At 46.3% G+C, this 19,910-nt stretch overlaps 1 protein-coding gene across 1 annotated transcript in view; it reads right to left on the bottom strand.

Annotated features, from left to right (window-relative positions):
- The window catches only part of COL4A2 (collagen type IV alpha 2 chain), a 191,861-nt gene that overhangs the window by 59,835 nt on the left and 112,116 nt on the right, over positions 1–19,910 (bottom strand). Inside the window, exons 7-16 of the mRNA XM_044779702.2 lie at positions 18,232–18,348; positions 16,655–16,726; positions 16,283–16,318; positions 16,113–16,175; positions 13,461–13,496; positions 10,719–10,760; positions 8,566–8,664; positions 6,879–6,914; positions 6,240–6,290; positions 5,206–5,250 (exon numbers count right to left, since the gene is read on the bottom strand). Coding sequence (XP_044635637.2) covers positions 5,206–5,250; positions 6,240–6,290; positions 6,879–6,914; positions 8,566–8,664; positions 10,719–10,760; positions 13,461–13,496; positions 16,113–16,175; positions 16,283–16,318; positions 16,655–16,726; positions 18,232–18,348 — 597 coding nt within the window. The remainder of the gene's footprint in view (positions 1–5,205; positions 5,251–6,239; positions 6,291–6,878; positions 6,915–8,565; positions 8,665–10,718; positions 10,761–13,460; positions 13,497–16,112; positions 16,176–16,282; positions 16,319–16,654; positions 16,727–18,231; positions 18,349–19,910) is intronic.

Below are 19,910 nucleotides of genomic sequence, written 5' to 3'. Positions count from 1 at the left end.
GTCAACGAGTTCTGGAGTTACTTCACAAAAGAGATTGAAACTATAAAGAAGAATCAATCAGAAATACTAGAGATGAAAGATACAATGGATCAGATAAAACAGAATACAGACTCCCTGAATGCCCGTGTAGACACCATAGAGGAGCAAATTAGCATAATTGAAGACAGACAGGCTGAATGGCTCCAGACAGAGGAAGAAAGAGAACTAAGAATTAAAAAAACTGAAGAAAATCTCCGAGAACTAGCTGACTCAATGAGAAAATGCAACTTAAGAATCATTGGAATTCCTGAGGGCGTGGAAAAGGAAAATGGAGCAGAAAGTGTGCTCTACGAAATAACTGAAGAGAACTTCCCAAATCTAGGGATTGAGAGAGAAATGTGTGTGGAGGAAGCTTTCAGATCTCCTAGATTTGTCAATGTAAAAAGACCTACTGCAAGGCACGTAGTAGGAAAAATGGCAAAAAAAAAAAAAAAACTCTAATGCTAATTATTGCTTTCAAATTCCCTTGAATATTATCGAAAGAGAAAGTGTACCCTTATGAGACATGTCATATCTGGACAGATGTACAAAGCTTCTCAAAAATCTAGAAATATTCCCTCTTGCTAAAGAATAGGTACAGTAAGGCCCTCAAAATTCAGAAGGCCAGGTGCCAATGGTATAAAAAAAGTACATTAATTATTTTACAGGATATTTTGAAATCTAGGAGCATGCATACTGAAAGTCACGTGGTTTAGAATGAACTAAGATTGGCTTAATTTTGAGTTTTTTCATTGTGGGTCTATGATTTAAACTGACTTTCTTTCACACTAGGTGGAGCTGAAGATTCAAAAGTGAAGGCAAATTTCTCTGATATTAAAAATGATTTAAAAAATGATAGCCCCATGGCTGAGTGGTTAAGTTTACACGATCTGCTTTGGCGGCCCAGGGTTTCACTGGTTCGGATCCTGGGCACGCACGTGGCATCACTCATCAGGCCATGCTGAGGCGGTGTCCCATCTGCCACAACTAGAAGGACCCACAAATAAAATATACAACTATGTACTGGGGGGATTTGAGGAGAAAAAGCAGAAAAAAAAGAAAGATTGGCAACAGTTGTTAGCTCAGGTGCCAATCTTTAAAAATGACCTCCTCTTTCGAGGCCATCTCATGGGCTAGGCTAGGCTAGGCTAGGAGTCCTCGAAGAGCTTGCCAGTGACTGGGGGGTTGGTAAGCAGGCATTCAGGCTGAGCTGTGTCCAGCGCTGACATAACAACCCAGTTCAAACAAGGCACTGGATTCTGTCAAATCTCATCATTCTGGGCCACCCAGGCCTCGCTCAGAGTGCAGTGACATCATCAACAAGCAATAACAAGCATCTCCAATTACCAAGTGCTTACCACTGTGTTGATTAAGCCAAAATAGCTCCAACAGTTTTGAAATATGTCTGAACAGTTTGGAATTAACTGGGTATTACGTAAAACCAATTGGAGAAAGGGGAAAAATTCAATAGCACTCAGGATGCCTCTGAGACTATTGGCAGCTAGAACCCCAATAGTCTGGAGCCTCGATAGCCATAATAATGATCTAGAAGTTTCCCTGTGAGTTCTTGGCAGCAGATGAATTGATGGGGGTCTGGGGGTTGGGTATTACGTAGTATGTATAACTCAGCAGAGTAAAGGGAAAAGTCTGTACTCACAGCTCATCTCAGAGCACTGGCAGCTGGAACCGCAACAGTGCAGATCCCAAGAATCAAAACAATGATCTGAACTGTCCCCTTTGTGTTTCTGTGTGACAGACATCACAACAGGGGGCAGGTAACAAGGGGGTGTGGTCAAGGAGGAATTATCTGAGGGTGCTACCCAGGGTGGTGCTGGAAACCACAATCCTAGGAAGGACCAGCTGGGGGTTCCTGAGCTCCTGCTAAGAAGCGTGTCACAGCACCCTCAGCATTCAGAGAACTGAAGTCAGGAAAGTGACGCTCAGATAAATGTCTATTTTAGAATGAATAATTATCAAGTGCTTCGAAAGTATAGATTCCTCTCTTCCTGTCCCCTCAAATTTAATAACACAATCACTAATTCGACTGTAATTATTTGAAGTTCTGATTGTAGAATTTTAGAAGTAGTCAATTTTATCTTTTTCAAGGGTAGAAACAGCCCAAACTAAGCTCGGGAAAATCATTAGGCAGAAGTCTTTAGGGACTGGCTATAACAAAGAGATAAAGAGAATTTATAATCAGATGCCTATAGGGACATGTATACTTCTCAAGTGCTTAAAACAGTTTCCTGTGGTCAGTAGTGTGACCGAGACGCTCATCTCCCTGATCTTCATTTGTTTACTGCACCCTTTCCCACTTCAGTGGCTGAGCAGTGTCAATCAGGATGTATTGGGTATAAGAAATGTGCTCACAACAGGGGCACCTCCACAAAGAAACTGCCAGCCTGAAAATGAAATAGAATTTGGCATGCGAGAATGGAAGCCAGGGAGCTTTCAATAAAAGAACCCAGTCTGAAACCAGGTGTCTCCACGTGGAGCTTTCCAGAGATAACTACATGGCCATCACCAACCTTCCCGCATGGGCAGCTGGTGAGAATCAGTCACCTCCTGTTACACCCGGTGTCAATGCCACCTCCTCTGAGTCCTGAGCAGTTTTGACAGTGCAACAGTCCCACTGACAGAGGGAGGGCTCCTGATGACATCACACCGGGGTTGCCATTAGTCCTCAGAGGAGACGAGGTCTCAATGAACACTATTTTAAGTGACTCTAGGCTGTGAAAAGCTTTTGCTTAGATACTAAAAATATGTTTCTCCTAGAAAAAGGAGGGGAAACAATCTCTCATTTTTCAGAGAGTTTACTATAACCAAATGGATAAAACACACTTCCCCATTCCCTTTTAGAAAAAGTTCAAATGAACAGAACGAATGGCAGTTCCATCAACCTCGGTAGGAATGAGGGAGGGGCCAACAAGGCTCTTTCCCAGAATCTTCTCTTTTTTGGCTCATCCCGTTTGGATGCGTTTTTAAGCTGGTGCTCACAGTTGGTCCTTGGAGCTGCTGTTGGTTTCTGGTTCCATTTTCATCATAAAACCAGTCTGTGGGTACAACTGAAAAGTTAGTTGGGGAGTAATGGCAGCTTGGCCAGGTGGGTAACGCATGCAGACATGTCTGCTACTGGCAAGGAGGACGACTCAGCTGTGTGTGCACGCGAGGCACGCCTGCAGTGCATTAGCTGCCGACGAGCGGGGTGGCTCAGCCCTGTGTACATGTCCTGGGCATTTTCTACCTGTATAGTCGAGCAAACCATTCCCCGCAGCCACTGAGACGTCCCACTTAACCAGAAGTACCCGCGTCTTCCCCGCTTATCGCAAGTGCAGAAAGCAAGCTGGAAGACGTGAGCCTTCGATCCTAACATCTGGGCCTCAGCAGTTAGAGGCCCCAGGTGGTCAGTGCCTGCTGGGCATCTTGTCCTTCACTAACTTCTGAGGTCTAGGGGCAGCTGTGTTGAACAGCACTTTAAAAACACTGTATCTCCCTAGTGTTGGGTGTAGAAAAACAGATCATAATTATGACTCACTGGCACATGGTGGGCAAAATATTAGCAGTAGCACTTTAATTACGTGGGGCAGGTGGAAACGGCTTACTTTTAAATGTTAATGCTCGCTTTAGTCCTCTGTCTCTTTACAGCACCCGCTTATTGTCATCCTTAAACTAGAATCCAGCCGCTTGGCCTTTGGTTGGGGTGTAGCATGGACGGCTGTCCACCAGGCGTGCGTGCTGTCTTTGCGGATACTCCTATCCCTTACTAACGTTAGGAGAAGATGGCTACAATTCGGGCAAACCTCGGTGTCGTCCCTGACCTGAGTTTAGGAGAAAAGGACAGGAACGGGAAGACTAAGACCGACTGAGGCTGCAGGAAGGAATGAAGATTGGTGCTCAATTGTGGGTGGTCAAAACCAGAGCACGAGGTTCACACGGCGTGTGCCTAGAGCCAGCAGAGGTCAGACATCGAACCTGGGAGGCCAGGTCCATCTGTAGGCCCAGGACAAACAGCAAAACTCCCTGCAGGGGGACTGATGAACCCTACTGCTCACTAGCTGTGTCCTTACGGTTTTCCAGATGTCACACTGCCATCCTGTGATGGAGCCAAGGACAGGATTCAGTGGAGCCATGACGGAGGCTGAATTAAGTTTTTAAAAAGTCTATTTCTGTGGACCTACAAGGACTGAATTAGGGAAATACTAGCCCATGGGCACCAAGATGTGAGTACCACAATGTTGACCGCATGATTGCTGGAAACAGCAAGCAGCTAGAAACCCTGCTAGGGGCTCAGTAAGCAGCTACAGTTACACCCATTTACTGCAAAGCTGCACAGCTTGTTAACAGAACCAGGTAGATGTGTACGTGCTGACATGCTGACGCAGAACCAACTCTAAGGTGCACTGCCTGAGAAAGACATGTGGCAGAGCGGCATGCATAATGTTTACTTTCTGCTGTTACATTGTATGCATATAAATGCTACCACTTATGAAACAACACCCACAGAGCTACTAACAGTGGGTGCCTCTGGGAAGAGTGCTAGGGGTCTGCGATGGGAAGGAGGTGAGCCATAAATTCTATCACTGAAATAGTAAAAACAACGAATAGTGAAAATAATAAATAAACCATTAATCAAAAAAAATCCATTTCCATACTCTCTCATATGACCTAGTGTTCAGACAATTCTAAGCCTGATCCAGATTCATAATACATTTCTCACATAACATTTTCTTCTAAAAAAAACTGCCAAAAATCTGGTCATAGAACACAGGATAAAAATAACTAATTGGGTCTCATTGAAGATAAACGAAGTGTCAAAATGTGCGAGATCAATATGTAGAAAATGTAGGTGGACCCTTGGTCACCACGTGGACAGTCTCTCCGAGAATGCCCCACAGTGACGCAGAGGGGGAGGTGAGCCTGGTACAGAAGCTGTGCTGCTGGGGCTGGACGATGGGAAGCCTGCGCGGCGAGAACCACTGTAAAGACGAGGAAAAAGGTAAACGGTCTGACTGAAGCACTGCGCGTGATCTGGGAGGAAGCACCATTTACGCTACTGCAAATGTAGGGAAAGTTTTAAATGTTTTTTCTGGGGCTATTTTCCTTTCCTAGGATATCACAGTCTTCATATTTGACCTTTGTAAGATGTCTTCAGCCTGGAACACACTGCATTTTACGCAACAAACTTACTTTTTGTCCTGGTGAGCCTTTTTCACCATCGAAGCCAGGGGCACCCTGGGAAGAACAGAAAAGAGAAACAGTAACAGCTCAGCAGATGCAGCAACGTTTCCCAGAGGGCACTGTTATGGCACCTGACATTGACTCAAATAAAGTACTTCACTACGAAAGTGTCAAAACCATCCAAAGACTCCTTTTATTTTCTAAAGGAGATGGGGCCTTTTAGCGACACTAAAACTATCGAGCGATAACGCATCCTGTCTACCGCTCAAAGAAACGTGGAGAAATCCGTAAAGATGGTAGCGTAAGAGTGGCAAAGAGATAAACTGGCCTGTGCTCTGATGTTGTCACGAGTCTCTGTGCTGATTTTCAGAGACTACAACATGTCTCTTGAGTGGTAGTGGCTACCAGGTGGTCACCGCAAGGCCACTTTCTCCTCTTCCTGGCCTGTGGCTCTGGCCACACTGCCCAGCTCACTTGCGCTAGGTTTGGCCAGTGACCGAGTCCTGGCCGACAGAGGGAGGGCAGAAGTGGCAGGTGTCATTGGAGGCTACCCTCTGAAGAAGGCGGTCTGTCCCAGGGTATGGGGGCCACAGGTGGCCGACTCTCCTCGGGAGCAGACACCCCCACTCCCACCCCCATCCCACTTCGTTGGACTCTTAGGACAACAAGAAACCAACTCCTTGTGTTGGAGGCAGTCTACATTTTTGTTACCACAAGTTAATTTAGCCCAACTAATACAAGGGGAAATGTTTGTGTTCCGTTCCCACTCTCCTCCAAATGGATGGGCACCGACTAAAAACCACAGTTATTGGGTGATAATGAAGTGTCAATCAACATAGGCTCATTGACCGAGGCCCGAGGACTGCCCTGGTGCGGGGCATTGATAGTGAGGGAAGCTGTGCGTGTGTGTGGGAGGGCAGGGAAGGCACGGGAAACCTCTGTACTTTTGGCTCAACTTTGCTATGAACCTAAAACTGCTGTGAAAAGTAAAGTCTATTTAAAACAAAGCAAAGCGATCTGCAGTGACAAGATGCGTGGCTTACCCGCGCTCCAGAGAAGCCCATGATGCCTTCTTCTCCCTTCAAGGAAATGCCCTAGGAGAGAACACAGAGAGCCCCACACGTCAGCCTTTCCCTCCTCAGGGGTTCTAGCTCTTCCCGCCCCGACCGTGGCCGGCCTGCCTCTTGTTCTCCACGCGAGCTCCACATAACGACAGAGTCACGGGCAGTCTGCGAGTCTGCCTGGGTTATCACCTATCCGGGACGTCACCTATCATGGTCATGCAGTAAGTGACGATGGGGAGATCTGGGAACACAGGGCAGGCAGGACGAGGATTAAAGCGAGCGCAGTGTGACACCGCGGCTAGAGCCCCACAACAGAAGCCACCATCGAAGCTGCCCAGCCCTTCCATCCACACATCCTCTCTTTTAAAGTGCTTAGGTTCATTTTATGAACTTAAGAAAACGTTGATCAACCGATGTTTACTATGCAAAAAGGAAGGCATTCTAAAACTTCTGAAGAAAAGTGTAAAAATAAATGAGAACACTTTCTCGCTGTAGACAAACGGACTGGAAACCCAGAGGTGGGGCATCATTCCCACCCCTGCACGCTCCATCCTCGCAACAGGACCACCGAGAACCTGGGAGCCATGGGGAGAAGAGCATCTTTATGGCTCGACTTACTTGTCTTCCTGGTTCCCCCTCACTTCCTTTTTCACCCTGTGAAGAAAATGAAAAATAAGGCATGTCATTAATTCGAGAATAGTAATATTCAAAATCGACCAGGGTTTACGGTAAGAGGTGAAAATATTTAATAAAACTGTAAACAGTGATTAGAAATTAATTGTAACAAACGACTCCTAAATTTTGCGGTTTCAAAATTCAAGGGAAAATATGTGCTATTTCTTCTGGATTTTCATAATATAAGTTAAATCATGCATTATTTTTGCCACAATTGCAAGGCTGTCTCTCTTCTCTCTGTGAGGTTTCCTTTACCCCACAGCTGCAGGTATTTATCAACATCCTGGTGGTGGGAGATACGCCCAGGGGAAAGTCTGTAATGGTAACGTTCATTTAATAAAATAGTATTAGGAGATTGCTCTGAGGAAAAGGCACTTTTGGAACATATTAAAACCCCAAGGCTTTAGAAAGCAATGTCAATTTTATATGATCTATTAGTTTCACTTCTCTTGGTCTAAAATGGGGAAAGAAATGTTACAGGCCTGGTCCTTTTCCCCATCGCTGCTAGGACAGCACGGGGACCCCTGCACCCAGGACTGCCCCCTGCAGGCTGGCGAGGCCCCAGCTCCGAACCCACCCCCTCTTGGTAGCACATAATGAAGGAAATCTGTTTCAGAAGCTTGAGCATCTCAGCGTGGATGGGACCTGCTCTGGCCTCGATCCATCCTCTGCTCCTGCCCTGAAACTGGACAGAGGCCCCACCTGGCTGATGGTCAGATCACCACCAGGGGCCAGAGTCCCTCCTGGTCCCCACCCTGATGACTCAGTGGAGCCCCCCTCCTGCCTGTCCAGGGACGTCCTGCTCTGAACTCAGCCAACACACAACCACCTGCTTCTGACATACTTATCCCTGGCACTGCTGCCTCACACCGGCCACCTCCCAGGCCGCTGATTCCCTGCCTCAGTGCACCAGCCTGCCCGCTCCCACCCACAACCGGGCACCCAAACCTCATCTGGACAGAGACTTGAGAGATGGGAATTCCATTCTCTGTTTGGGTTGTTTTGGTTCCTTGGATTGTCGGTGCCCGACCTTCGACCTCACCTGTGCCCCTGTAACCCCCTCGGCAGCCACACCAGGTCAGTATGACTGTCTTTACCCGACACAAGGAACACGGAGGGGTAGGGAGGTTAGGTGGTCTGCGTGAGCGAGTCACTGGAAGAGCAGGATTGGACTTTTATTTCAGGCTCCAAGAGTATGTTTTTAATCAAATGAACATTAATAGAAATTATAAGGGTCAGAAAACTGACTTTAATCCCAAAAAACTGAGAATAGTGCTCTGTGTCAGCAAAGACTAAACTTTGCAGGATACAACATTTTGCTCAGCTAGTTCCGTGACCTGGCTTTGATTCACGCTCTGACCGTCACCCATGTCTACACTAGGGACTTGTGTACTTAAGGATAGATTTGACATATTTTAATGGATTTTTGTGTTGTTTCAAATTCATCACAAGTATTTAAGATGATGGACTGGTGCACATATATGACTGTGAACAGTGCTTTCACGCACAATTTGCCAATTTGGTGGAGAGGCCTTTTCTACTTTGAATAAGATTGAAGACAGTTACCTTTTTTCTTCTCCTTTTTTTAGTTCAACTGGGAATACAGTCAATGTTGGTGAAAGCCCTTTACCTTATACTGATCTGGGTGGAACACTTCCTTCGTGGGCCCGATGATGGCATGGTGGGTATCTGATGGAAGCCCATTGGGTCCTGGCTGGCCCATGTCGCCCTGTGAATGGTTTAGCAAAGCAGTGGTCTTTAAACTGAGAAGACACCAGCAAGCTTGAATAAAAGCACGATCCCACCACAAACTGCTCTTTTTATCTTTGCATATTACTTATCACACACACACCAATTTTGTAGTGTTATAATCATAACATGAAACAAAAAACATATGACAAAATAAAATGATCATGATATCAAATTATTTGTATCTTACTTGCACTAATAATCCTTTAGAATGTATGCATAAAAGCTGTTTAGGTTGTTGACAACTTGGGGCTGCATTTACTTCTGTGGAATTATCTCCTCACGATGAATTTCTATACCAGGAAGTTACCAGGTCTGAGGCTAAATGTCTTTATGGTTCTTGATAGGAATTACTCTATTGCTTTCCAAGATTGGGACCAAGATATAAGAAATGCCTAGGAAATGAAAGGCTACTCCAGTTTCATACTACTTCACCAGGTAAGGATGTTTTTATATAATATGAAGCAGCCTCTTTAATAAGTATGATATCTCAAGATTGCTTTCATTTGCATTTTATCATTAGCGAGAAACACTTTTCTATGTGGTGCACAGAAGGTGAAATCTATCGATCTGCAACATTACTGGACAGCGATCCTTGCACAACATGCTGGCTTCACCTCCTGGGAACTCATCAACACAAAAAGAAAGTTACTGTCTTTCCTTTTGCTATTTCCACATACAAACTATAGAATGCAAGCTTGAGCCCAGACATCACATAATGTGAACACGGGCAAACTGAGATGAAGGATCAGCTGCAGAAAGTGGCCCCCTCAGTGTGTTCTGAGCGTCCACTAAGATGACACCTACAAGACACCTAACTGCTCCTCTGCCCTTTACCTATGGGGACCTTGATGTTTTTATCAATACTTGAATAAGCTCTTTGTAGATTACAGACATTAATTTCATTTCTACTCTATCTAATGTGACTACTCTCCATTCTGCCCAAAGATTTCTTCCCAAAGTTTTCTTCTTTTCATGTTATTTTACTATTTTGCTATATTTCATTGTACAGAAGTTTATATTTTTATGTGTTTGGATCTTCCGATGCTTTTCTTTTGTAGTTTTTTTCTATGATATTAATACAAAGAACAAAGTCGTTTCTCTTCAGACCTGAGCAGCGCTGGATTCTGTTTAGTGTGCTGTTCAATCAAAAAGCAACGTGGAAGGGGCTGGCCCCGTGGCCGAGTGGTTAAGTCCGCGCGCTCCGCTGCAGGCGGCCCAGTGTTTCGTTGGTTCGAATCCTGGGCGCGGACATGGCACTGCTCATCAAACCACGCTGAGGCAGCGTCCCACATGGCACAACTAGAAGGACCCACAACGAAGAATGTACAACTATGTCTTGGGGGCTTTGGGGAGAAAAAGGAAAAAAAATAAAATCTTTAAAAAAATTAAAAAAAAAAAAAAAAAGCAACGTGGAAAACCAAAACGAAAATGTGCAAACAGCGAGGCCGGAGGAATGAAGCCATTTCATGGTGGGTACGGAATTTTGTGGTGAACGTGGTGGGGTTATGTGCTGGGGAGGCTCTGCTCGTTGGGTGCGGGCGCCACATTGAGCCTCTCACTCACATGGTCTCAGGTGACCCTCTCACAGGCCATGTGGTCTTTGAATCTTGGCACTGTGGGGAATTCTAAGAGTCCCTGTGGTCCTCTTTCCTGCCCTGAGCAGCCAGAGCTGGCCACGTCACCTGAGCTGGCTCGGGGCTAGTCGGTGGCTCTCGTCCCCTTGATCACCTCTGGATTCCCCATGCCAGAAGACACCTCGGGGAAATGCCCTGACTTTCTGGGTGCTGAGGACAGCTGAGGTCGTGTCTCCGCCACAGGTCTAGGGCCAACCTGGACTTTCTCTGTCTTATTGATCTATAACTGTCACTGGAGCGTGTTTCATAACTTGGCACTTTAAATGACTATCTCCTGTACAAATGGTCTGTCTGCAGAGCGCCTCAAGGTAACAGCCTACGACGTGGTCACGAAGTGATTTATTTCTTAGTCACTAAACCCGGCCTGTCTCCCCTCCAGCTGTTAAATTCCCCTTACCTTCTCACCCTTTTTTCCATAAAAACCAAGTCCTCTGTTGCCCTGAAAGATAAATGCTTTCTGTAAGTTTTTAAAAGTCAATAATCACAGTGAAACAAAATTTTTTATTTAGAAAAAGAAGCCTATTTATTTGCAACTTTACTGGACTACCCTCCTGGCATAACATTCTGGCTTCGCCTCCCAGAAACTGACACAAAGACAAAAATGAATGACTTTCCTTTTGCTATTTCCATATACAAACAATGTAACACAGGTTTGAGCCCAGACATCATGTTACACAAACAGGAGCAAACTGAGACGATGTATCAGTTGCAGAAGGTGATGCTTCACACTGTATTCTGAGCATTCACTGAGACTGAACCTAAATGACGAAAATTCTGGGGTTCAGAAAAACCATATGTGACTCTTTTAACACAGATGTGCTTTTAAAAAATTTGCATTTTACATTCTAAGCAAACCCTCAAAAATAATGGAGTAAGGGCCAGCACCGTGGCCTAGTGGTTAAGTTTGGCGTGCTGTGCTGTGGCAGCCTGGGTTTGGTTCCTGGGCAGACCTCTATCCCTTGGCAGCAGCCGTGCTGTGGCAGCAACACAAATACAAAAACAGAGGAAGATGGGCATGGATATTAGCTCAGGGCAAATCTTCCTCAAGCAAAAAGAGGAGGATCGGCAACAGATGTTAGCTTAGGCCAAATCTTCCTCAGCAAAAAAAAAAAAGTGGACTAATAGCACTTATTCTGTCCCCTTTGGGAATATTTAACAGTTTGCTTTTTGAAATATATTCTATTGTTCAAACACCCTGATGATCAGAAATTGACTGTATTATCGATTCTGTACTACACAGCCCAGGGCCTGAGCTAGATGCCCACTCTCCCTTTAAGCCTCTGCTCCCCACGATGAGTGTGGATGTCACAGGTGGTGACACTGTCATACCCTTTGACCAAGGCCTCACAGCTCATGAGTGGCAGAGCTCAGACTCAGTCCTGGTCTTTCTCACCCTCAATTGCCCGAACCTCATCTCTGCAGGTTAGCATCTCAGAGCCTTCTGCAGGTTCTGCACCTTCATTTGGAGAGCAGCCATTTTTTTCCCTGGATCCCATTCATTCTCTCTTCTGCCTCAGTCTTTTCTCATTTGGGGAAGATAATCCTAATTTCACATAAACATTTCTTACCCTTCTCGTGATTTTAGGGGATGGTGAGTCTCTGGGTTTTATCCAACTTTTTCATCTTCCTTTTTGCTTAAGAGACAAAGCTGGGCTCAGCGACTAAGCGAGTATCTAATGGTTTCATGAGTGGGGCTGCCACGTAGGGGAGAAGTGACTCCACCCTAATGTCTAAAATAAGCGCATGAGAAAAGCTATACTGCAAATTCACGCATGTTATAGAAATAGTACTCTTTTCTTTGACCTCCAGGCAACTCGGCTTCTTTCCCAGGGTCTCTACATTCCCATCAGGACACAGGATCATGTGGGGCCCTATCTGATCTCTCTCTGTAGTATACTGTCTACTCCCCTCAATGCCCAGATATTTTCTGAAAATAAAAACAAAGCCTTTAATTAAGTTTTGCTTTTTTTGCTTCTTTCCCACCTGGCTGGGAGCTGAAATCAAAGCACAGAAACGCAGCCAGACTAGATGACAATGCGATTTGCCTGGGCCCCTGTGGTCCCTCTGCCTCACGGCTGGTTGCCCAAGTCACCAGGAAGTGACTGGTCGGGGGTGAGGGCCGTTTGTGTTGCAGCCAAGTAGGGATCTGAGGCGACCTCGGGGCTCGGCTGCTCCGTCTTACATCCGCTTCTCTTGGCTCAGGGCCGTTCCCACCCCGCTCAGGGCTGCTAGACAGTGGGGAGCCCAGTGGTGGGGGCAGCAGCCTAACGAGCTCCAGGCCTGGCCGGAAGCCGTGTCAGAGGTGACGGGAGCTGGGGGCCTGGGGTGGCGGCAGTTGAATTCCCCAGGAGGTCACAGAGATGGGATTTCCGTGGAGCAGGCATGGGAATGTGCAGGCTGGGAGATGTCCTCAGCCACGTTCAGGCCACGGAATGGTCCTTAAACGTTGGCAGCGATATCCCACTCCTTCTGACTCATGTCGAGTTTTAATCAAACACTTCCTTCCAACCTCCTACTGTCTGTCTTGGACAAACAGGTCACACTGAGCCCTAGATGCATCTCCAAGTTCTAACAAGCCACCTACTTTTTTGTGCTCCAACCAACTTAATAATCTTCCTCTGATGGAAACGGTACAGCTTTGGGCTCTAGCCCGACTTGAATATCATTGGCTACATCCCTAGAGGCCGACATGAGACCCGTGTGGATCCTAATTCTATCCAGGGAAGAAGGCCGTCAGCTCCCCTACACAAACACAGCTACATTGTGTCCATTCTCGTAAGTTAACACAGGGATAAACACGGCTACATTGTGTCCATTCTCGTAAGTTAACACAGGGATAAACACGAGCTGTCCCTAAGTCTTGGTCTCTGATCAAAAGTTCACCAGTTTGATTTTCATACAACAGAATGTTACTCAATTTGCAAACAACAAATGGCTCAACATAACCACTTATTTAACGCACCAGCTACTCCAGGTGACCACTGGGTTTATCTTTGGAGTTTATAACGTTGTCTTAAAAACCTACAAGATGGTCCTCATCGTGAAATAAACAATACACAGTTGTCAACCAAGTGGTTCTATGGTCAAGAAAGATCTCCACGAATACCTGAGTCCCCTCCCTCCCCAGCAACCAACTTACTTGCTGTCCTTTTGGTCCAGGGGGTCCAGGCGGTCCCTGCACAAATACAAAGAAATCTGTAAACTGTTTTCTTTATCTCAGGACCCAGATAACATCTGCTAGAAAGCTCTGGGAGAGCCACCCACTGTAAATTTAGAACCCTGTGCAGCATGTACAGGGGGTCCCCATGCGTTTGTCTTGGCGGGCAGGAAAGGCTGGAGGGCAGACGACTGCGGTCAGGCCCAGATCTCGGGATTTGCTGTTGTCCACGCACAGCTATGTCTGGTTTGCTTCTCTGAGTTTAGACTTAGGACGTCACCTGTGTCCCAGTCGCGTTTCCTGTAGGCCCTCTGCAAAGTCCCAGGCCTGTCACTGCACAGACCGTTTCTCCTGACTTCCTCTGGGGTCCCCATGGCGCACTGCCTAGCACTTTTTGCTGGTGGGTCAGCAAATGTTCACAGGCAGAATTAATCTACAGGCCAGTACCGCAGGGTTGAAAGTCTGCCCGCAAATAGCACCACGTGTCTTTCTGCAAAGCATTCAGTATCAACGCCACACTCAGGAAGAAGTTTTAAAAATGCATGTGAAGTATAACTGTGCTTAAGTACACAGAAGTGGACAGGCGGGGGACTGCGGGCGATTTTAATGGCCCACAGGAGGAACCTGAAGCTGTCAGATCAGCTAAAGACACAGCAGGTACAATCTATTGTCTCAGATTTCCCTGAACTGCGTGTTTAAAGAATAAAACCTCCAAACCATGTGGTAGGTGTGCTGTAAGCCAACAACTGTGCTCAGTAGGAGAGCAGAGAATCTCTAGTCATATAAGTCTTGTTTCATTCTATTTGGCCAAATCTTTCACAGCCAGAGGGCTACTGGCAAAAATGACTTTCACAGCACCATGGAAACTTGCTTTACAGAAACAAAATCAATGATTATTATTAGCCACAGCCTGAAGGAAACTGAGGAGCACCCTCTCTCAATGGTTATATGACTGAATCTTCCTGAACACACGTGTCTCCATCGTTTCTCATTATCTGTCAGGAAACTGAGACCACAGCCTCCCTGGACGGCCTCCCCCAGTCTTCAGCAATGGTTTGCTGTGAGGTCTCGCTCACCTGTAGCTAAAATCTCTCTTTGTAATTTAAGGTCTATTTGTCTTACTACTAAAAAATGTGGGAGTGAGAGAGTCAGAAACCTTGCAGGAGCCAGTTCATCTCCTGGGTCCCTTGTGTGGTGGTGGGAGTGGCCTGAGGGCTGCGCGCGCACTGGGAACTCCCCTTTCTCCTCCTCTCCCCTCCCTGCAGCCAGCCCTCCTTCATCCGAGTATTTGTCCTGTCACACCTTACTCTACCATTTGATTTTCAGGGGGGAGGGAACACCTTTAGACTGCCACTCAGGTAGGGTACTAAGGCCGTTTTGTTAATTGATGTCCAATATCTCACTTGCTATAATGACCATGCCCAGGTGTGATGCACCTGCTATGACGGCCATGCCCAGGTGTGATGCACCTGCTATGACGGCCATGCCCAGGTGTGATGCGCCTGCTATGACGGCCATGCTCAGGTGTGATGCACCTGCTATGACGGCCATGCCCAGGTGTGATGCACCTGCTATGACGGCCATGCCCAGGTGTGATGCACCTGCTATGACGGCCATGCCCAGGTGTGGTACGCCTGCTGTGACGGCCATGCCCAGGTGTGGTACACCTGCTGTGACGGCCATGTCCAGGTGTGGTACGCCTGCTGTGACGGCCATGTCCAGGTGTGATGCGCCTGCTGTGACGGCCATGTCCAGGTGTGATGCGCCTGCTATGACGGCCATGCCCAGGTGTGATGCACCTGCTATGACGGCCATGCCCAGGTGTGGTACGCCTGCTGTGACGGCCATGCCCAGGTGTGATGCACCTGCTATGACGGCCATGCTCAGGTGTGGTACGCCTGCTGTGACGGCCATGCCCAGGTGTGGTACGCCTGCTGTGACGGCCATGCCCAGGTGTGGTACGCCTGCTGTGACGGCCATGTCCAGGTGTGATGCACCTGCTGTGACGGCCATGCCCATGTCTGATGCACCTGCTATGATGGCCATGCCCAGGTGTGGTACGCCTGCTGTGACGGCCATGTCCAGGTGTGATGCACCTGCTGTGACGGCCATGCCCTGGTGTGGTACACCTGCTATGATGGCCATGCCCAGGTGTCATGCACCTGCTGTGATGGCCATGCCCAGGTGTGGTACACCTGCTATGACGGCCATGCCCTGGTGTGGTACACCTGCTATGATGGCCATGCCCAGCAGAGTCCATTTCCTCTTTATTGACCTGTTGGACTTTGGTCTGTTTGCCCAGGGATGACAGGTCCCTTGTCAGCTGGACAGGTGTGGGGCTGACAGAGCTTGTGCATGGCTGGAAGGCGCCCCCAGCCAGGACCAAGTCAAAATTTGACACAGCTGGCAGTGATCTGGTGACCACAAATCTCAAGTCCTTACTCTTCAACCTTGATGGCAGCCAAACGTGTGCAAGGGCTGAGCTGACCCATTTTGTCTTGCCGTTTTCTATAGTGAGCCCAAGCAGCAGAGCTGTAGCAGGAAGCTTCCACCTGCATCAACAGTTAAAGAAGCTACACCTCTAGGGGTGCGCTGACAGTGGTCCAAGAGCGAGCACATGCACCTGCTACTTACTGGTCTCCCCGGAGCTCCAACAGGCCCCATCGGTCCCACAGGCCCGGGGCGGCCGGGAGGCCCCTACGGACAGGCAACAGAAGAAGGCTTGTAAGACAGGAGGCTGGCATTTGGAGTTCTGAGTGCTTGAAGTTTTGTTTGGAATCTTCTCTAATAAAAATAAAACTTACCTGGAAGCCGACCAATCCAGGCTCCCCAGGTTCACCCTAATTGAGAAGAAATAATATCAAGAGCTGTTGCGCATCTTCAGATTTTGTCACATTTTATTGCAAGTACATCAAGTGCACCAGCCCCAAAAGGACTTGATAATGTTCATGACTTCTTATCTGTAGGATTGTGAATGTGGGAGAGGGATGCAGCCACACGAAGCATGAGACTGAAAACATCCTTTTAAATGGACCATGATTTGGATGATTCCATCATCCTACGCATTCCTCCACTTCATTCATTCTTACACCTCAGAGTTCACCTGGAAATTAACTTTATCACTCGGAGCTTACACTGGACCCCTTAATCACGTCTCCCATCTCTAGCAAACTCACCCTGTATTTGTCTCGGTCCTCGCTAGACAGCGCGTAAGGTTCACCTTTTTGCCCTTTGGGTCCTTGGGGTCCCTAAATTAGCATATATATGATAGAAAGAGAAAAACAAAAAAAAAGTCAATTAACATTCAGTGTAGTCATTTGGATGATTAAATAGTGACTTTTATGGGCGATGTTTAATTGTTCTTATGGCTTCCTTAGGTTATTCTGAACATCAGTTACTACATTCAACCACAGAGGTGAGACTTTTACTTTCATATTTACCCAGCAGCATCTTTATTCAAAGTTAAAATGGAAATACTTCCTAGAGTTTAAATTATTCTCAAAAACTCAAACGAATGCTCAGTAAATGAATCCTTGAGTACACCAACATGTTATTTTTCTCTGTAATAACATGATTATGTGTTTTCTTAGGCATTAGCATACTGAAAATATTAACACGTATATTCTTCAGCACCATTTGTGGGACAGATGCTGGTCATTCTTTAAAACTGGAATTGTGTCAATATACACGATACGCGTCCACATGTCCATGTGCAAATGTCTTTTAACACCTACATAAAAACCCAACATTTTAAAGTAACGCTATATTTATTGATAATGAAAGCTATGATGTTAGAATAGACGAGAACATGATGTAACCTACTGAAAAGTTGAACCACATGAGAAAGAAACAGCCAATGAGGAGGAACGTGAAAGCAGAGGTGTAAGTATGACAAGGAACTGATTAGCTTTGGGGAAACACAGGGAAGGGGTGTTTATGACTGCCCTTCTCCCATCTTAAAAATGCTTTTTTTAAAGAAAAAGTTAACCAAATAAAATGTTAGTATAACCCTGAATTTGCAATATCTTAGGGGTAAGAGGGTAGCAATACACTGCCAAAAAGTATTTCAAGATTCTTTGCAAACACCCTGAAAACGAAATGAGGACACGAACTAGAATAATATATGAAAGTTCTTTCATTAAAATAAAGAAATTCCTATACTGTCTATGTTGGAAACTGTCATTGCTCTTTATGCCACGATGAATTTTAGAATCTAATAAAGATGGTGACTAATAGAGAATTTTTGTCAAGTTTCAAGCTTTTTATTTCACTGTTATTCACTGTTATTTGAATGGAAGCGTGGGAGACAATGAAGTGACTCTCAGGAGACTGAGGGGTGAACAACATAAACCAAACCAATTATTTCCTATCTAACGTTTAAAGAATCAATATGGAAAACGAATTTATTTGAATCCAGGGAAATCATGCCTGGATATATGTAAGAAAGCTCAGCAGAGAGGTGCTCTTCATCCTGAGCACTGACGAAGGAGAGAGGAGCAATTTCTCCTCAGGGTGTAAAAGGCAGGCTTAGCACGTACATGCCTGCACGGCCCTCCTGTCAAGTGAACAGGAGGCAACTCACCCTCCTTCACAAGTTTCTCTAAGACAACGCCTTAAAGGGTCCTGAGCCGGCCTTCTAGGCCCCAGGAAGAGAGCTCAGCATACGGCAACTTTCATTCATTTCTGCCGACCAGGGCCAGCCTTCCACATTCTAGAGCTGACCCCCGAACAGCACGTGCCTGCCGATACTCACAGGAGAGCCAGGGAAGCCCCCAGAACCGGAGGGTCCCTGCGGGCCGGCGTCTCCCCTCGTTCCGTTGCAGCCATCATAGCCAGGCGGTCCTCTGGGTCCCCCTTGCCCAGGATGTCCCTGGGAAAGAGAAACGGGAGTGAGTCCTCTAGTCCATAGGTTTTAGTTTTCACCTAACTGCGTGATAGAACAGTTTCAAACCCTCTCGTAAGAGATGTCCCTGGCATGAATCCAAGGGAAAAGACAGCTCAAAATGAAAGAAAGAAAGGGAGAAAGATTAAGTAGATAAGGCACAGGGTGCAGTTCTAAGCAGGAGAAAAGTCTCCGAGACAAGCTCTGTTCCCATGGGCTTTGGTGAGAAGTAACCTGTCTTGAGGTTTCTCCTGCTTCGCTTCACTGGGTGACTGGGTGGATTGTTTTAGGAGGAACAGGTAAGGGTTGATTTAAAATTCTAGAAGCAGCCAGCTCCTTCTCAGGGACAACAAGGATGCCTCTGTCGGTTGTGCCCAATTGGGTGGTAGGTGGTGAGTTGGACAGACCCGCATGCTGAACAGGTGAGAGAGTCACACCGGCAGTGGGTCTCCTCAGTGGCTCATGCACAGGCAGAACCGAGCTCCTCTTATCTACTTTCTTTGGAGACGCTCCTTCTTAGATTTTGAACATGAATAGAAAGCAAGTCAGGTTCTGAGGTATCTGGCGGGAGAGGAAGGCAACGATCAAATGTCTTTCAAACAACTGGAAGAGGGTCGGGCTGAGTCTCTGGACATCTCAACTGCAATAACCTGGCTCCAGGGACACTGAGGGGCTGGATCAATAATCTACAATTTATGGACTATGAGGCCACAGTCTATTTTGCTATTTCTTCATACAACAGATGTTTAGAGATACGCTTTTTTATTGTGGGATTTCTTTAAAATTTTGCTTTTCTTGACAACAGATCAAACACATATTCCAGAGTGATTTTTGAGGCCATTAGGAGGTCTTTTAAATTTGCTTTGAGAAATGTGGTTCATGATAAATGAACAAATCCTGTATCTAGTGCCTGTACCTTGAATGATATTAAGAAACACGATGAGAAAAGCAGAATTTTTCTTTTGTTTGCACATCTCTTTGCTTCAGATGTTCAAAGCCATGGCTGTAGCTGGTGCCATCAGTCACGGGATTCAGGTGACTTCTCAGTCAACACTCGAGTGGATCAGAGGCATCCTGATCACTCCTGGAATCATGGGCACCATCTCTCCAGTTGGTACAGAGCCAGCTGTCTGATGGCCTTCGAAGTAAAGGTCTCTTTTTGGGGTCTCTGAAAGCTGATTCTTCAAATTCAGCCTGAAAAATAAGCTTGGTAGGCATTCTGCTTGAGATCTGCGGTATTCTAGGATGCTTTGCTTAAAGTGTACCACTGGGTTCTTTTTCTCCTGAATTTTTGGTCTGCTGTTGGTCTTTCTTATTCCCTTAGAATTGATAAGTCCTTTGAAATTGCATGTCAATCTGATGTGAGTTACAAATTGTCCTTCAAAGAAAAATTTCAACTATGTTGAGCTGAACGTCCATCTTTTGCTCAACATCTAACTAGACCCATTTCTATACAATACAACTCTAAGATTTCACTGCACGTCAGTTTTAATGTGCCACTTCTAAACAGCTCAAATTACCCAGGCCCCTCAAACTCCACAGTCATTACC

This window comes from Equus asinus, chromosome 11 (assembly GCF_041296235.1).
Source record: "Equus asinus isolate D_3611 breed Donkey chromosome 11, EquAss-T2T_v2, whole genome shotgun sequence".
Lineage (NCBI taxonomy): Eukaryota > Metazoa > Chordata > Mammalia > Perissodactyla > Equidae > Equus > Equus asinus.
The sequence above is the reverse complement of the archived record's forward strand: the minus strand, read 5'-3'. Positions and strand labels throughout refer to the sequence as shown.